At 44.1% G+C, this 19366-nt stretch overlaps 2 protein-coding genes across 6 annotated transcripts in view; one reads left to right on the forward strand and one right to left on the reverse strand.

Moving 5' to 3' along the window:
• The window catches only part of LOC138648719 (phospholipase A and acyltransferase 4-like), a 210578-nt gene that overhangs the window by 86251 nt on the left and 104961 nt on the right, over positions 1 to 19366 (forward strand). The gene's annotated exons all lie outside the window — the stretch shown is intronic.
• Positions 1 to 19366, reverse strand: part of LOC138648717 (phospholipase A and acyltransferase 3-like) — an 89886-nt gene that overhangs the window by 22947 nt on the left and 47573 nt on the right. The window contains exon 6 of one of the 5 annotated variants that reach the window (XM_069738560.1): positions 2594 to 2825. The exons of the other annotated variants lie outside the window; for them this stretch is intronic. Coding sequence (XP_069594661.1) covers positions 2733 to 2825 — 93 coding nt within the window. The 3' untranslated portion in view covers positions 2594 to 2732. Of the gene's footprint in view, positions 1 to 2593; positions 2826 to 19366 lie in introns of those variants that run through there. 5 annotated transcript variants of the gene reach the window in all.

The raw sequence follows: 19366 nt of genomic DNA on the forward strand, positions 1-19366 counted from the left end.
TGCCAATATACACACTGTCAGGATTCAGCTTTGCTTGCTTGTTCCAGCAGTCATCACATGACCACTTCACTCACATGAGATTTTCAATCTTATGGTCATGTGACAACCAGCTTCTCTTTCTGCTTCTCTCAGTTTTTCACTGAACATTGATAGCATTAGGAAGAGAAACTCATCGGCATATGACTAAGTGTGCAAAAGGCATACAGTTGTGTGAAAAAGTGTTTGCCCCCTTCTTGATTCCTATTCTTTTGCATGTTTGTCACACTTAAATGTTTCATATCACCAAACAAATTTAATGTCACGCACAGTGTAGGACAGACTAAGTGCGACACAAAGGGATAAGAAGAAGAGGGGCCCAACGCTAGGGAAGCAGGGAGTGGAGACCCTTAGGCAGATCTAAGGTCACCCTGTCTGTCCTAAGAGACCATAAATAGGTTCCGCACCTATCGCCAAGCAGGATACCTAGTCCCTGTCAGACCCTAGTGGTAAGCCCTTCTTAGGGAAGGGAGGGGTAAGCATTGGTCGAACCCCACTAACATTAAAGACAGCTAGGATGCACAAAACAAGGGGAAGCTTGGCTTGAGTAGACTCAGAGAGAAACACCATCGTCCTTCAAACTCCAAGGAGGATGCTAGCCAACTGCTGCAGCTCCAAGCCTCAACAGGGAAATGCAAATGGTAAATATCACCCGCAACTCCCAACAGGAAGTTGGGAGTTATAAACACCCAGATCCAGGTGGCACCATCAGAGCCAGGGGAAGTGGCCACGAGTCTGCAAAGCAAACTGCTGAGACCTTCTGCAGACAGATGCATTGTAACGGTCTGCAGCCTCTGACACATCCGTGATATTTAAATATTAGAAAAAGATAACACAAGAAAACACAAAATGCAGTTTTTTAAATGAAGGTCTTTATTATTAAGAGAAAAAGAAATCCAAACCTGCAGGGCCCTTTGTGAAAAAGTTATTGACCTCTCCCCTTAAAACATAAATTAACTGTGGTTTATCACATACAAAGCTGTGCTCAAATTCCCTAGCCACACCAAGGCCACACCTGTTCGCAATCAAGAAATTACTTAAATAGGACCCTCCTGACAAAGTGAATTAGACCAAACGTTCCTCAAAAGCTAAATATCATGCTGCGATCCAAAGAAATTCTGAAAGAAATAAGAAACAAAGTAATTGAGATCTAAAAGTCTGGAAAACTTAATAAAGCCATTTCTAAAGCTTTGGGACTCCATCGAACTACAGTGAGAGCCATTAACCACAAGTGCCGAAAACATGGAACAGTGGTGAACTCTCCCAGGAGTGACCGGCCGACCAAAAGTACACCAAGAGCGCAGCAACGACTCACCCAAAAGGTCCCAAAACAACATCCAAAGAACTGCAGGCTTCACTTTCATCAGTTAAGGTCAGTGTTCATGATTCCACCATAAGAAAGAGACTGGGAAAAATGGCCTGTATAGCAGAGTTCCCAGAAGAAAACCACTGCTAAGCAATAAGAACAAAAAGGCTCATCTCAGTTTTGCCAGAAATCATCTTGATCACCCTCAAGACGTTTGGGAAAATACTCTGTGGATTGACAAGACAAAAGTTGAAGTTTTTTAAAGTGTATGTACCATTACATCTGGCGTAGAAAGTAACACAGCATTTCAGAAAAGGAACATCATACCAACATTATAATAAGGTGGTGGTAGTGTGATGGTCTGGGGCTGTTTTGCTGCCTTAGGATCTGAAAGACTTGCCATGGGAAATGGAACCATGAATTTTGCTGTCTACCAAAAAATCCTGAAGGAAAATGTCTGGCCGTTGTTCATTACCTCAAGCTGAAGCGCACTTGGGTTATACAGTAGGACAATGATCCAAAACACACCAGCAAGTCCACTTCTGAATGGCTTAAGAAAAATAAAATTAAGACTTTGGAGTGGCCTAGTCAAAGTCCTGACTTTAATCCGATTGAGATGCTGCTGTGGCATGACCTTAAAAAAGCAGTTCATGGTCAGATAATCTCCAATGTGGCTGAATTACAACAATCCTGCAAGGATGAGAGGGTCTAAATTCCTCCAAAGCGTTGTAAAAGACTCATTGCCAGTAATCGCAAATGCTTGATTGCAGTTATTGCTGCTAAGGGTGGTCCAACCTGTTATTAGGTTTAGGGGTCAATCACTTTTTCACACAGGGCCCTGTAGTTTTCGATTACTTTTTACCTTAATAATAAAGATCTTCATTTACGAACTGCATTTTCCCTTTATGTGTGTTCTCTCTGGCTAATATTTAAATTTGTTTGGTGATCTGAAACATTTAAGTGTGACAAACATGTAAAAGAATAGGAAATCAGGAAGTGGGTAACACTTTTTCACACAACTGTATGTGCTTGGAGGGGGTGGAGGGCACCAAATTTAATTCTTACTCCGGGGGCCAGAAAACCAAGATACACCTCTGGGTTCACAGCTTCATTTGCATTTTCTGTGACCTCCATTCTGAGGAATGCAAAACTTGATGGGACTCAAAATCTATGTCACAAGGTATATAGAAGTATTCTGACTATTTCTTCCACTGGTAATTACAATTTTACAGTTATGTCAGTAAAAACAAATATATTGGAGTTCATTTATTTTTGTTTAGCTTTGTAGAACAACCATTGTTTCTGCCATGTTTTGATACAGGACATTGAATTACAAGGTTTGGAATGTTCTGAAGTTGAGCCTCTCCGAAGTCCAGGCATTTCACAAATTTTAACGAAAAAGTTTTCCAATAATTATAGCCGCTCCAATTATCGCTGCAAAAAGTCCTGCTCCAACTGTTGATCCAATTTTCGCATCTTCTGCCTACAGGATATAAAAAACAAATTTGTTTATAAATTGTCAGGTTATATCACATGTTCATAGTGATCATAATGCACGTTTACATCATAATTCTGTATAGTAGAAGAAGAAACAAAGACTAGATTACTCTGGGTCTCAGAAATGGGAAGAAGGCTGCTGTGGGCTTCCAAGAAAACAAGAAAAAAAGAACAATAGTTTTCCGAGGTAGATGGCATGAGCCACTGAGCTCAGTGATTGGCCGTTGCTGGATCCAGGGAGGGTGAGTAACAGCTGTATTTGTTATTTAGGTATTTTAGGGTGTTTGGCGTCCACTTTCTTGACAGTTGAAAACCCCTTTTAAGTTGTTTCAATCTCATTTCTTGAGAGAGAGAATGGAGCATAGGCAAGGGTTTCTTGAGTCAATCCCTGGCAAAAGATGAAAATCCTTCTATATTCTATACAGGTCCCAGCCAGATTTCGGAGCAGATGCTCTGCTGTAGTGAGGTGAGAACTATCAGACATCTTGCTTACAGAGAATGTTTTAAAGGAGTGTTACTGCACATACACATTTATGACAAGTGATAGGTCTTCGCTAACGTGTGCTGTCAGATTGTTAGGAGAATGAAATCATAAAACCACTCTAAAAGGAGTCGTCTGAAACCTAAGGTGAATGTAATAATAACGTTCCTTTAATTTAATAATGTAATCACTTTTGTAATGTTCTTCATTTAACCTTCGTCAGGCTGCACAATTTTACAACGTTAACAGGCTGCAGAGGTAAAATTGTACCTTCATATTTATTTTATTGAAATTTGGCCAATATATTCTGGACCAAAACTGCAGAGATGTCACGAAATTTCAGCCCTCTACGGCTTTTTGAAAAAAAAAGTTATTGCAATTTTAAAACGGAATAGTTACAATTGTACCTACTCAGCCGGACAAAGGTTAAACATCCCTACCATTCCATCTCTAACTTCCTGTCTCTTTTTTTTACTTATGATGTTTTGTTTGCAAATTGTCTCTTCAGAGAGGAAGAAGACTAGAACTCTAGTGCCACCTATTGGAAGTAGCAATCCTAACAGTCAATGTCGACCCTTTAACGAGCCTTGTCACATGACTTAGGACAATAGCCAAACCAGAATCTCAATTTGCAGACACTGTCATGTGACAAGGCTCATTAAAGAGTCGACATTGACTGTTAGGATTGCTACTTCCAATAGGTGGCACTAGAGTTCTAGTCTTCTTCCTCTGAAGACACAATTTGCATATTTCCCAGAGGAGCATTGCGGCTTTAAGTCTCCTCACCTCGACATGCTTATCATGTCACTCTCCACATGGAGAAACAAAGTTTTGTTTGAAAATTCAAGCATGCACTGGGATTCATAACCCCTTAATCCCATATGACGTACTATCCCGTCGAGGTGGGGTGGGCTTTAATTCCCACCGACGGGATAGTACGTCATAGCGATAAGCCGCGCTCACGGGGGGAGCACGGCCGAGTGTCATCTGACTATCGCAGCTGACATCCGGCACTATGTGCCAGGAGCGGTCACGGACCGCTCCCGGCACATTAACCCCTGGCACACCGCGATCAAACATGATCGCGGTGTGCCGGTGGTACAGGGAAGCATCGCGCAGGGAGGGGGTTCCCTGAGGGCTTCCCTGAGACGACCGGTACAAGGTGATGTACTCACCTTGTACCGAGCGTCTTCTCCCTGCAGTCCCCGAATCCAAAATGGCCGCGGGGCTGCATCCGGGTCCTGCAGGGAGTACTTCCGGGTCGACTGCAGGCGCTGGTAAGCCAGGCTAAGCCTGCAGCGATGTGAGTGAGATCGCCGATCTTACAGAGTGCTATGCAAACTGTCAGATCGGCGATCGGTGATGTCCCCCCCTGGGACAAAGTAAAAAAAAAAATTTCCACATGTGTAAAAAAAAAAAAATAATTCCTAAATAAATAAATTTAAAAAAAATATATTATTCCCATAAATACATTTCTTTATCTAAAAAAAACAAACAAAAAAAACAATAAAAGTACACATATTTAGTATCGCCGCGTCCATAACGACCCAACCTATAAAACTGTCCCACTAGTTAACCCCTTCAGTGAACACCGTAAGAAAAAAAAAAAACAAGCCAAAAAACAACGCTTTACTATCATACCGCCAAACAGAAAGTGGAATAACACACGATCAAAAAGACGGATATAAATAACCATGGTACCGCTGAAACCATCATCTTGTCCCGCAAAAAAACGAGCCGCCATACAGCATCATAAGCAAAAAATAAAAAAGTTATAGTCCTCAAAATAAAGCGATGCCAAAATAATTATTTTTTCTATAAAATAGCTTTTATCGTATGAAAGCGCCAAAACATAAAAAAAAGATATAAATGAGATATTGCTGTAATCGTACTGACCCAAAGAATAAAACTGCTTTATCATTTTTACCAAACGTAGAACGGTATAAACACCTCCCTCAAAAGAAATTCATGAATAGCTGGTTTTTGGTCATTCTGCCTCACAAAAATCGGAATAAAAAGTGATCAAAAACTGTCACGTGTCCGAAAATGTTACCAATAAAAACATCAACTCATCCCGCAAAAAAACAAGACCTCAGATGACTCTGTGGACCAAAATATGGAAAAATTATAGGTCTCAAAATGTGGAGACGCAAAAACTTTTTTGCTATAAAAAAGCGTCTTTTAGTGTGTGACAGCTGCCAATCATAAAAATCCGATATAAAAAAACGCTATAAAAGTAAATCAAACCCCCCTTCATCACCCCCTTAGTCAGGGAAAAATAATAAAATTAAAAAAATTTATTTATTTCCATTTTCCCGTTAGGGCTAGGGTTAGGGCTAGGGCTAGGGTTAGGGTTAGGGTTAGGGCTAGGGTTAGGGCTAGGGTTAGGGCTAGGGTTGGGGCTAGGGTTAGGGCTAGGGTTAGGGCTAGGGTTAGGGCTAGGGTTGGGGCTAGGGTTGGGGCTAGGGTTAGGGCTAGGGTTGGGGCTAAAGTTAGGGTTAGGGTTTGGATTACATTTACGGTTGGGATTAGGGTTGGGATTAGAATTAGGGGTGTGTCAGGGTTAGGGTTACCGTTGGGATTAGGGTTAGGGGTGTTGTTGGATTAGGGTTTCAGGTAGAATTGGGGAGTTTCCACTGTTCAGGCACATCAGGGGCTCTCCAAACGCGACATGGCGTCCGATCTCAATTCCAGCCAATTCTGCGTTGAAAAAGTAAAACAGTGCTTCTTCCCTTCTGAGCTCTCTGGTGCGCCCAAACAGGGGTTTACCCCAACATATGGGGTATCAGCGTACTCGGGACGAATTGGACAACAACTTTTGGGGTCCAAGTTCTCTTGTTATCCTTGGGAAAATAAAAATTGGGGGGGCTAAAAATCATTTTTGTGGGAAAAATAAGATTTTTTTTATTTTCACGGCTCTGCGTTATAAACTGTAGTGAAACACTTGCGGGTTCAAAGTTCTCACAACACATCTAGATAAGTTCCTTGGGAGGTCTAGTTTCCAATATGGGGTCACTTGTGGGGGGTTTGTATTGTTTGGGTACATCAGGGGCTCTGCAAATGCAACGTGACCAATCCATCTAAGTCTGTATTCCAAATGGCGCTCCTTCCCTTCCGAGCTCTGCCATGCGCCCAAACAGTGGTTCCCCCCCACATATGGGGTATCAGCGTACTCAGGACAAATTGGACAATAACTTTTGGGGTCCAATTTATCCTGTTACCCTTGTGAAAATACAAAACTGGGGACTAAAAAATCATTTTTGTGAAGAAAAAAAAAAAGAATTTTTATTTTCACGGCTCTGCGTTATAAACTGTAGTGAAACACTTGGGGGTTCAAAGCTCTCACAACGCATCTAGGTAAGTTCCTTAGGGGGTCTACTTTCCAAAATGGTGTCACTTGTGGGGGTTTTTAATGTTTAGGCACATCAGGGGCTCTCCAAACGCAACATGGCGTCCCATCTTAATTCCAGTCAATTTTGCATTGAAAAGTCAAATGGCACTCCTTCCCTTCCGAGCTCTGCCATGCGCCCAAACAATGGTTTACACCCACATATGGGGTATCAGCATACTCAGGACAAATTGCACAACAACTATTGTGGTCTAATTTCTATTCTTACCCTTGGGAAAATACAAAATTGGGGGCGAAAAGATCATTTTTGTGAAAAAATTTGATTTTTTATTTTTACGGCTCTGCACTATAAACTTCTGTGAAGCACTTGTTGGGTCAAAGTGCTCACCACACATCTAGATAAGTTCCTTAAGGGGTCTACTTTCCAAAATGGTGTCACTTGTGGATGGTTTCAATGTTTAGGCACATCAGGGGCTCTCCAAACGCAACATGGCGTCCCATCTTAATTCCAGTCAATTTTGCATTGAAAAGTCACATGGCGCTCCTTGCCTTCCAAGCTCTCCCATGCGCCCAAACAATGGTTTACACCCACATATGGGGTATCAACGTACTCAGGACAAATTGCACAACTTTTGTGGTCTAATTTCTTCTCTTACCCATGGGAAAATAAAAAATTGGGGGCAAAAAGATCATTTTTGTGAAAAATATGATTTTTTATTTTTACGGCTCTGCATTATAAACTTCTATGAAGCACTTGGTGGGTCAAAGTGCTCACCACACATCTAGATAAGTTCCTTAAGGAGTCTACTTTCCAAAATGGTGTCACTTGTGGGTGGTTTCAATGTTTAGGCACATCAGGGGCTCTCCAAACGCAACATGGCGTCCCATCTCAATTCCAGTCAATTTTGCATTGAAAAGTCAAATGGTGCTCCTTCACTTCCGAGCTCTGCCATGCGCCCAAACAATGGTTTACACCCACATATGGGGTATCAGCGTACTCAGGACAAATTGCACAACAACTTTGGGGGTCCATTTTCTCCTGTTACCCTTGGTAAAATAAAACAAATTGGAGCTGAAATAAATTTTGTGTGAAAAAAGTTAAATGTTCATTTTTATTTAAACATTCCAAAAATTCCTGTAAAACACCTGAAGGGTTAATAAACTTCTTGAATGTGGTTTTGAGCACCTTGAGGGGTGCAGTTTTTAGAATGGTGTCACACTTGGGTATTTTCTATCATATAGACCCCTCAAAATGACTTCAAATGAGATGTGGTCCCTAAAAAAAATGGTGTTGTAAAAATGAGAAATTGCTGGTCAACTTTTAACCCTTATAACTCCCTAACAAAAAAAATTTTGGTTCCAAAATTGTGCTGATGTAAAGTAGACATGTGGGAAATGTTACTTATTAAGTATTTTGCATTACATATCTCTGTTATTTAAGGGCATAAAAATTCAAGGTTGGAAAATTGCGAAATTTTCAAAATTTTCGCCAAATTTCCGTTTTTTTCTCTCAAATAAACGCAAGTTATATCGAATAAATTTTACCACTAACATGAAGTATAATATCTCACGAGAAAGCAATGTCAGAATCGCAAAGATCTGTTGAAGCGTTCCAGAGTTATAACCTCATAAAGGGACAGTGGTCAGAATTGTAAAAATTGGCCCGGTCATTAACAAGCAAACCACCCTCGGGGCTTAAGGGGTTAAAGATTAAGTCATCTGGGAGGTCGGTACTGCTGTCACCACCCTTATGCAAAGTGTCATCAGAGACTTCTGTTTCAGGGGCTGGATGTGACGCTGAGTCACTTATCGTAGCTGGGCAATCACCTGGGACAGGGAAGAGCTGCAAAGAACCTACCAGTTTCAGATTGGCTGGTCGAGCTGTCGATCAAAACACCAACAGCTCAGCACATCCCTGTACCAGATTGGACAGCTGATCTGTCAGTAACTGCATCCTAGACACATTGAGGGGTGGATTTGTGAGACTGAAATTGTCCCTGCTCTACTGAGCATGTGCTGCTTGTGAATTCTGACTCATGTTCAGTGTGCACTCCCTGCTCACTGTGCTAAATTCTTTTGACTGTTCATTGACATTGCACTCTGTTAAGGTTTCTAAAGGGAAGTGGTGAGCTGGCAAGAGAGCACAATGTCCTTGGACAAAGGAGAGGACAGCACAAAGGCGAGAACATGGCAAACAGGAAGAAAAGACCAGCCCACTAAACAAAAGTCACTGATGAAATCCTGTTTCAGGGCGATGACCTCTATTTTAGATTTCATACACGTTAGATAGTTGGCACCCGAACGATGTTTCAGCCAATCACTTCGTCGACTGCCATCGCACCACACTTTACTATACACAGGAGCACTCGTTTGGCCAAGCACTCCTGAGTTCTCTTTGAGATAGTACCAGGCTAAGACTTTGGCTGGTAGCTTATCTCTTGAAGAACAAAGCGACAGGCAGTACAAAATCTGATGTGTGCAATCTATATCTCTCCCTACAATTTCTGTTGCCAAGTTATATTAAACCATTACATGTAATATCTGCTTCCGTCCTGTTGATGCAACCCCGTATGTACAGTGTGGTAATCCCTCTAGCTGAAGCTGCTGCGCGGTTCATAGGGATAGTTCTAGCCAAGGCCGTTGTCCCAAATATGTAAGTGTGGGGTCCCAAAACTTAGAGTGCTGCAGCAGGCTGTAGTCTTGGAATAACTGTAAATTTTTATTAATGTATTATCAGTTATTGATATTTATAGACAAGTCAGAAGTAAATTTGACAATACAAAACAAAGAAAATTGGGGGAGTATCAATATTACTTTCAACGTAACAGGTGGATAGACCTATAACGATTCATCAAGCTTGTAACCTTGATATGAGCCAACAGAGACAAGACACACACCATTGGGATGGAAAGAGAAGGGAAGAGAGCAAGGACCAGGGGGAGGAAGGATCAAGGTTCAAGTATTGATCTAGTCCGGTCTCTGTGCCCAGAAGAAATCCCAAGGAGCCCAGACCGAATCAAAGTTCTCTGCATTTGCATTCAAGATCGCAGTCATGTATTAGATCCTACGAATATCGTTAATTCTGTGGAATAGATGAAGAAAGGGTGGCGGGGATACCTGCCTCCAGGTTAAGGGCGATCAGACATCTTGCAGCAGTAAGAATGTGTAATAACAGTTTAGCTGATCTTTTCCCCAGCCCTTTAGCGGTAAAGTTTAGCAGATATAGAGTCGAATCTAAACCCACTTCGGCAAAAAGCACCTTGGAAATCAATGAACCCACCTCCCTCTAGAAACTCTGAATCCTAGGGCACATCCAGAAAATATGGTACAGTGAACCCACATCCAGGCCACAACACCAACAACCATCTGGAATTGCGGGATTCAGTCTGTGCAGGAAAACAGCACAAGACCACTGATCCTCATGATCAGTATCAGCAGTGTTGTTCTGTCTACACAACATCACTGGTGTAGCCATGTCAACAAAGGCTGGGGGTAAAGGAGATGTGATGTAGGAATAAGTGACGAAACATGAAGGATACATACCACGTCAATATTATGTCAGCGGGATCATGTGGTACGTGGTACGTTGTACCAACATGATGTTTTGCACCCCCTATGGACACGTAAGGTCAACTGGGCACAGTTGTACACATACCCCCTTGTCCACACGGACCGCGGGAGGTGCGGGGAGTGACAGAAGGTGGCCCACGCAGTCAATGACGTGGCACCACACTTGCTCACAACCGTGACAACGTGAGAGGCCCCTTTCACTGTCACCAGTGAAAAAGAACCTTATCAGCCCGGTAGGACTGCCACCAAGTCCTCGTTTGATATATGCCTGGTCCATTAACAAGGTTATATCGGGCCAGAAACCAGCCCCAGTAACGTGTGATTAGGCCAAAAAACGGACGTGTGGATTTATGGATAGAGATAATAGAGCATCCAAAGGTTAAATTATATATTTAATTGCCTTAAGGGCACACTAGACAATACACTATATATACTGTGACAGAGTCACTTGTGAAGTGATGGAGGGGAGACACATGTCACTGCGCATGATGGTGTTAGTGATGTAAAACCAGAGTAGTTTCCTCCAGTACACTACGTGTTGAGAGTATGAAATAAGAGTTATGTTATGGGCTGGTTATGTTATGTTATGGGGGCTCCTGCACTCAGCATACACTGCTGCTGGAAAGTTAAGTGCACTGTCTGCACTCCATCACAGCTGACAGCTCACCACGCCATGGCCGAGACGAGAGCACACCAGCAACTTTACTGCTCAGATGGCAGTGTCCGTGTGCCAGTGTGCCCGGGCTCACACACTCTGCAGCCTCGGCTACTGCATTACCATAATTATCCTGGTGTTGCAGCAGACCTATTATCTCCAATTACCAACATATCTAGCAATAAGCGGCACTTCTTATCTGCCATGCTCATCTACATCAGCCAGCAGTCTGGGCTACACCCTGGGCATCAGAGACCCCCCCAGAGCATCACAGACCCCCAGAGCATCACAGACCTCCAGAGCATCAGACCCCCTAGAGCATCACAGAACCCCAGAGCATCACAGAACCCCAGAGCATCATAGACCCAAAGAGCAGGGTCGCATCGCCTCCAAAAAGCTGCAGCAGGTCCATCTATATACACACTGCAAGCTGAAGCAGGTCAATCTACATACAAACTGCAAGCTGCAGCAGGTCCATCTACATGCACACTGCAAGCTGCAGCAGGTCCATCTACATACACACTGCAAGCTGCAGCAGGTCCATCTACTTACACACTGCAAGCTGCAGCAGGTCCATCTATATACAAACTGCAAGATGCAGCAGCTCCATCTATATACACACTGCAAGCTGCAGCAGGTCTATCTATATACACACTGCAAGCTGTAGCAGCTCCATCTATATACACACTGCAAGCTGCAGCAGGTCTATCTATATACACACTGCAAGCTGTAGCAGGTCCATCTATATACACACTGCAAGCTGAAGCAGGTCCATCTATATACGCACTGCAAGCTGCAGCAGATCCATCTATATACAAACTGCAAGCTGCAGTAGGTCCATCTATATACACACACTGCAAGCTGCAGAAGATCCATTTTTATACACACACTATATATGTATATAGCAGTTGTGCAGTGGAACCAGTAGATAGTGGTATTGTCTGAGTGTATGCAGAGTTCGCAGAGCTGGGATACATTGCAAGGGGAAGGATCTGTGAGTCAGCAGTTTAGGCAGCGACAAGTGGTGAAATCTTTGCCTGCATTGTAAGCAGAGCTGCTGGGACACATCTACAGCCCCGACTGTACACTGGCATCATGTGTGGCCATTATACAGTATGTAGCATCATGTGTGGCCATTATACAGTATTGAGCACTGTGTGGCCATTATACAGTATTGAGCATCATGTGTGGCAATTATACAGTATTGAGCACTGTGTGGCCATTATACAGTATGGAGCACTGTGTGGCCATTATACAGTATGGAGTATCATGTGGGGCCAATATACAGTATGGAGCACTGTGTGGCCATTATACAGTATGGAGCATCATGTTGGGGCCATTATACAGTATTAAGCATCAGGTGGGGCCATTATACAGTATGGAGCATCATGTGGGGCCAATGTACAGTTTGGAGCATATGCGTGGCCATTATACTGTACGCAGCATCATGTGTGGCCATTATACAGTATTGAGCATCATGTGGGACCATTATACAGTATGGAGCACTGTGTGGCCATTATACAGTATTGAGCATCATGTGTGGCCATCATACAGTATGGAGCACTGAGTATGGAGCACTGTGTGGCCATTATACAGTATTGAGCACTGTGTGGCCATTACACAGTATGAAGCATCATGTGTGGCCATTATACAGTATTGAGCACTGTGTGGCCATTATACAGTATGGAGCATCATGTGTGGCCATTATACAGTATGGAGCATTATGTGTGACCATTATACAGTATTGAGCATCATGTGTGGCCATTATACAGTATGGAGCATCATGTGTGGCCATTATACAGTATGGAGCACTGTGTGGCCATTATACAGTATTGAGCATCATGTGTGGCAATTATACTGTATTGAGCACTGTGTGGCCATTATACAGTATGGAGCATCATGTGTGGCCATTATACAGTATGGAGCATCATGTGTGGCCATTATACAGTATTGAGCACTGTGTGGCCATTATACAGTATGGAGCATCATGTGTGGCCATTATACAGTATTGAGCACTCTGTGGCCATTATACAGTATGGAGCATCATGTGTGGCCATTATACAGTATGGAGCATCATGTGTGGCCATTATACAGTATTGAGCATCATGTGTGGCCATTATACAGTATTGAGCATCATGTGTGGCCATTATACAGTATGGAGCACTGTGTGGACATTATACAGTATTGAGCATCATGTGTAGCAATTATAGAGTATTGAGCACTGTGTGGCCATTATACAGTATGGAGCACTGTGTGGCCATTATACAGTATGGAGTATCATGTGGGGCCAATATACAGTATGGAGCATTGTGTGGCCATTATACAGTATGGAGTATCATGTTGGGGCAATTATACAGTATTGAGCATCAGGTGGGGCCATTATACAGTATGGAGCACCATGTGGGGCCATTATACAGTATGGAGCTTCATGTGTGGCCATTATACAGTATTGAGCATCATGTGTGGCAATTATACAGTATTGAGCACTGTGTGGCCATTATACAGTATGGAGCACTGTGTGGCCATTATACAGTATGGAGTATCATGTGGGGCCAATATACAGTATGGAGCACTGTGTGGCCATTATACAGTATGGAGCATCATGTTGGGGCCATTATACAGTATTAAGCATTAGGTGGGGCCATTATACAGTATGGAGCATCATGTGGGGCCAATGTACAGTATGGAGCATATGCGTGGCCATTATACTGTACGCAGCATCATGTGTGGCCATTATACAGTATTGAGCATCATGTGGGACCATTATACAGTATGGAGCACTGTGTGGCCATTATACAGTATTGAGCATCATGTGTGGCCATCATACAGTATGGAGCACTGAGTATGGAGCACTGTGTGGCCATTATACAGTATTGAGCATTATGTGTGGCCATTATACAGTATGGAGCATCATGTGCGGCCATTATACAGTATTGAGCACTGTGTGGCCATTACACAGTATGGAGCATCATGTGTGGCCATTATACAGTATTGAGCACTGTGTGGCCATTATACAGTATGGAGCATCATGTGTGGCCATTATACAGTATGGAGCATCATGTGTGACCATCATACAGTATTGTGCATCATGTGTGGCCATTATAAAGTATGGAGCATCATGTGTGGCCATTATACAGTATTGAGCATCATGTGTGGCAATTATACAGTATTGAGCACTGTGTGGCCATTATACAGTATGGAGCATCATGTGTGGCCATTATACAGTATGGAGCATCATGTGTGGCCATTATACAGTATTGAGCACTGTGTGGCCATTATACAGTATGGAGCATCATGTGTGGCCATTATACAGTATTGAGCACTCTGTGGCCATTAGACAGTATGGAGCATCATGTGTGGCCATTATACAGTATGGAGCATCATGTGTGGCCATTATACAGTAATGAGCATCATGTGTGGCCATTATACAGTATTGAGCATCATGTGTGGCCATTATACAGTATGGAGCACTGTGTGGCCATTATACAGTATTGAGCATCATGTGTAGCAATTATACAGTATTGATCACTTGGTGGCCATTATACAGTATGGAGCACTGTGTGGCCATTATACAGTATGGAGTATCATGTGGGGCCAATATACAGTATGGAGCATTGTGTGGCCATTATACAGTATGGAGTATCATGTTGGGGCCATTATACAGTATTGAGCATCAGGTGGGGCCATTATACAGTATGGAGCATCATGTGGGGCCAATATACAGTATGGAGCATATGCGTGGCCATTATACTGTACGCAGCATCATGTGTGGCCATTATACAGTATGGAGCTTCATGTGTGGCCATTATACAGTATTGAGCATCATGTGGGACCATTATACAGTATGGAGCACTGTGTGGCCATTATACAGTATTGAGCATCATGTGTGGCCATCATACAGTATGGAGCTCTGAGTATGGAGCACTGTGTGGCCATTATACAGTATTGAGCATCATGTGTGGCCATTATACAGTATGGAGCATCATGTGTGGCCATTATACAGTATGGAGCATCATGTGTGGCCATTATACAGTATGGAGCATCATGTGTGGCCATTATACAGTATTGAGCACTTTGTGGCCATTATACAGTATTGAGCATCATGTGTGGCCATTATACAGTATTGAGCATCATGTGTGGCCATCATACAGTATGGAGCACTGTGTGGCCATTATACTGTACGCAGCATCATGTGTGGCCATTATACAGTATGGAGCATCATGTGTGGCCATTATACTGTACGGAGCACTGTGTGGCCATTATACTGTACGGAGCACTGTGTGGCCATATTTGTTTCGGTTTATAATTATTGTTTATGAAACAGTGTGATCAGCAGTTCTAAATGGGTGTGGTTGGGGCATGGATATGGGTGTGACTAGTTGTGAAATGGGTGTGGTCAGGGCATGGCCTAAAGTTTGTCCCTCATTGCCTTCTTCAAAAGTTGGGAGGTATGCATTTGCCCCAGTCACAGCCATCAAGGGGGAGCTGTCAGGCTGCTTAATACGGTAGCCGAAGTTTTTACCTTGCGGCATTTTACTGCCCCCTGTAACTTGACCAAGTGTGAGTTTAGTTGGCACACTAATGGGCTACTGGGAGCAGACACCTGTTTCCTTAACCCCTTAGCGACCGCCGATACGCCTTTTAACGGCGGCCGCTAAGGGTACTTAAACCACAGCGCCGTTAATTAACGGCGCTGTGGAAAAAGTGAATAGCGCCCCCCAGAGTCGGATTTTCTCCGGGGTCTCGGCTGCCGAGGGTAGCCGAGACCCCAGAGAACATGATTCGGGGTTTTTTTTACCCACCCCGCATTTGCGATCACCGGTAATTAACCGTTTACCGGCGATCGCAAAAAAAAAAAAAAAAGAACGCGATCTCTTTTTAATTTCTCTGTCCTCCGATGTGATCGCACATCGGAGGACAGAGAAAAGGGGTCCCAGGTGGCCCCCCAATACTTACATATCTCCCCCGATGCTCCTCGTGTCTCCCAGTGGGCGCCGCCATCTTCAAAATGGCGGGCGCATGCGCAGTGCGCCCGCCGGCCGGCCCCGCGAGAATCTTTGGGGTCTCGGCTGCCGGGGGTAGCCGAGACCCCAAAGAGCATGATCGGGGTCGGTTTTACCGACCCCTGTTTTGCGATCGCCGGTAATTAACTGTTTACCGGCGACCGCAAAAAAAAAAAAAAAAGTAAAGTGTAATTCTCTGTCCTCTGATGTGATCGCACATCAGAGGACAGAGAAATAGGGGGATTCGGGGTCCCTAGCATACTCACCTGTGTCTCTGGATCCTCTTGCTGCTCCTCCTGGCCGCCGGCAGAAGAGAATGGCGGGCGCATGCGCAGTGCGCCCGCCATCTGTCTCCATCTGCCAGCCGGCAGGAGAACAGCAGTTGGGGCTAAAATTAGGGTTAGGGGTAGGGTTAGGGCTAGGGTTAGGGGTAGGGTTAGAGTTAAGGGTAGGGTTAGGGGTAGGGTTAGGGGTAGGGTTAGGGGTAGGGTTAGGGGTAGGGTTAGGGGTAGGGTTAGGGCTAGGGGTAGGGTTAGGGCTAGGGTTAGGGGTAGGGTTAGGGTTAGGGCTAGGGTTGGGGCTAAATTTAGGGTTAGGGTTGGGGCTAAATTTAGGGTTAGGGTTGGGGCTAAATTTAGGGTTAGGCTTTTTTCACACTTACGTCAGTACGGGGCCGTCGCAATGCGTCGGCCTGACATACCGACGCACGTTGTGAAAATTGTGCACAACGTGGGCAGCAGCTGTAGTTTTTCAACGCATCCGCTGCCCAATCTATGTCCTGGGGAGGAGGGGGCGGAGTTACGGCCACGCATGCGCGGTCAGAAATGGCGGATGCGACGTACAAAAAAACGTTTCATTGAACGTTTTTTGTGCTGACGGTCCGCCAAAACACAACTGATCCAGTGCACGACGGACGCGACGTGTGGCCATCCGTCACGATCCGTCGCAATGCAAGTCTATGGGCAAAAAACGCATCCTGCGGGCACATTTGCAGGATCCGTTTCTTGTCCAAAACGACGGATTGCGACGGAATGCCAAACGACGCAAGTGTGAAAGTAGCCTTAGGGCTAGGGTTAGGGTTTTGGCTAAAGTTAGGGCTAGGGTTGGGGCTAAAGTTAGGGTTAGAGTTGGGATTAGGGTTAGGGTTTGGATTAGGGTTGGTATTAGGGTTAGGGTTGGCATTAGGGTTATGCTTGGGATTAAGGTTAGGTTTGGGATTAGGGTTAAGGTTAGGGTTGTGATTAGGGGTGTATTGGGATTAGGGTTAGGTTTGAGGTTAGGGTTGAGATTAGGATTAGGGGTGTGTTGGATTTAGGGTTTTGATTAGGGTTATGGTTAGGGTTGACATTAGGGTTGTTTTGGGGTAAGGGTTGTGATTATGGTTAGGGTTAGTGATTAGGATTATGGATCAGGTTGGGATTAGGGTTAGGGGTGTGTTGGGGTTAGGGTTGGAGCTAGAATTGGGGGGTTTCCACTGTTTAGGTACATCAGGGGGTCTCCAAACACGACAGCCAATTTTGCGCTCAAAAAGTCAAATGGTGCTCCCTCCCTTCTGAGCTCTGCCGTGCGCCCAAACAGTGGGTTACCCCCACATATGGGGCATCAGCGTACTCGGGATAAATTGGACAACAACTTCTGGGGTCCAATTTCTCTTGTTACCCTTGTGAAAATAAAAACTTGGGGGCTACAAAATCTTTTTTGTGGACAAATATATATATATATATTTTTTATGACTCTGCATTATAAACTTCTGTGAAGCACTTGGGCATTCAAAGTTCTCACCACACATCTATATAAGTTCCTTGGGGGGTCTAGTTTCCAAAACGGGGTCACTTGTGGGGGGTTACTACTGTTTAGGTACATCAGGGGCTCTGCAAACGCAACATAACGCCCACTGTTGTGAATTCTGTGGCTGAATTCACTCCTGTGGTCACAAGTGGTACTGCAGCTTCTGGGCTTCCTCCCTCAGGTGTTCTGGTGAGCTCGTTGGCTGCTTTGTTAACTCCACCTGATTCTGTCTTCCTTGCTCCTTGTCAATGTTCCAGTGTTGGATCTGAGCTTTGGATCTTTCCTGTGGCCTGCTGCTCTGCTTAGATAAGTGCTTCTTTGCTTTTGTTGCTATTTTGTCTGTCCAGCTTGTCTATTCGTTTTGCTGGTAGCTCTGAGACGCAAAGGGTGTACCGCCGTGCCGTTAGTTCGGCACGGTGGGTCTTTTTGCCCCCTTTGCGTGGTTTTTTGCTTGAGGGTTTTTTGTAGACTGCAAAGTTCTCTTTGCTATCCTCGCTCTATCTAGAATATCGGGCCTCACTTTGCTGAATCTATTTCATCCCTACGTTTTGTCTTTTCATCTTGCTAACAGTCATTATATGTGGGGGCTGCCTTTTCCTTTGGGGTATTTCTCTGAGGCAAGCCAGGCTTGTTTTTCTATCTTCAGGCTAGTCAGTTTCTCAGGCTGTGCCGAGTTGCATAGGTAGTATCAGGCGCAATCCACAGCTGCCTTTAGTTGTGTTTAGGATAGGTTCAGGTATTGCGGTCTACAGAGATTCCACGTCTCAGAGCTCGTTCTATTGTTTTTGGGTTATTGTCAGATCACTGTATGTGCTCTGATTGCTGGCACACTGTGTCACTGGATTGCCATCATAACAGTACAAGGAGCCAACTAATGATTCTCAATAGAGGGAAAAAAGAAGTTCTGACATCATTTTTTTTTCTCAGCTCTGTGTTCAGTCTTTTTTTTCCCCTAGACATTTGGGTGCTTCAGGACACAGCTGTGGACATGGATATTCAGGGTCTGTGCTCTTCAATGGATAATCTCGTTATAAATGTACAAAAGATTCAAGATACTATTGATCAGAAATCTATGCTAGAACCAAGAATTCCTATTCCTGATTTGTTTTTTGGTGATAGAACTAAGTTTCTGAGCTTCAAAAACAATTGTAAGCTATTTCTGGCCTTGAAACCTCATTCTTCTGGTAATTCAGTTCAACAGGTTTTGATTATTATTTCTTTTTTGCGCGGCGACCCTCAGGACTGGGCATTTTCTCTTGCGCCAGGAGACCCTGCATTGAGTAGTGTCGATGCGTTTTTCCTGGCGCTCGGATTACTGTACGATGAGCCTAATTCAGTGGATCAGGCTGAGAAAAATTTGCTGGCTTTGTGCCAGGGTCAGGATGATATAGAAGTATATTGTCAGAAATTTAGGAAGTGGTCAGTACTCACTCTGTGGAATGAATCTGCGCTGGCAGCTTTGTTCAGAAAGGGTCTCTCTGAGGCTCTTAAGGATGTCATGGTGGGTTTTCCTATGCCTGCTGGTTTGAATGAGTCTATGTCTTTGGCCATTCAGATCGGTCGTCGCTGTCGCGAGCGTAAATCTGTGCACCATCTGGCGGTATTGTCTGAGATTAAACCTGAGCCTATGCAGTGCGATAGGACTATGACCAGAGTTGAACGGCAAGAACACAGACGTCTG

This window comes from Ranitomeya imitator, chromosome 9, assembly GCF_032444005.1.
Source record: "Ranitomeya imitator isolate aRanImi1 chromosome 9, aRanImi1.pri, whole genome shotgun sequence".
In the NCBI taxonomy this organism is placed as follows: domain Eukaryota; kingdom Metazoa; phylum Chordata; class Amphibia; order Anura; family Dendrobatidae; genus Ranitomeya; species Ranitomeya imitator.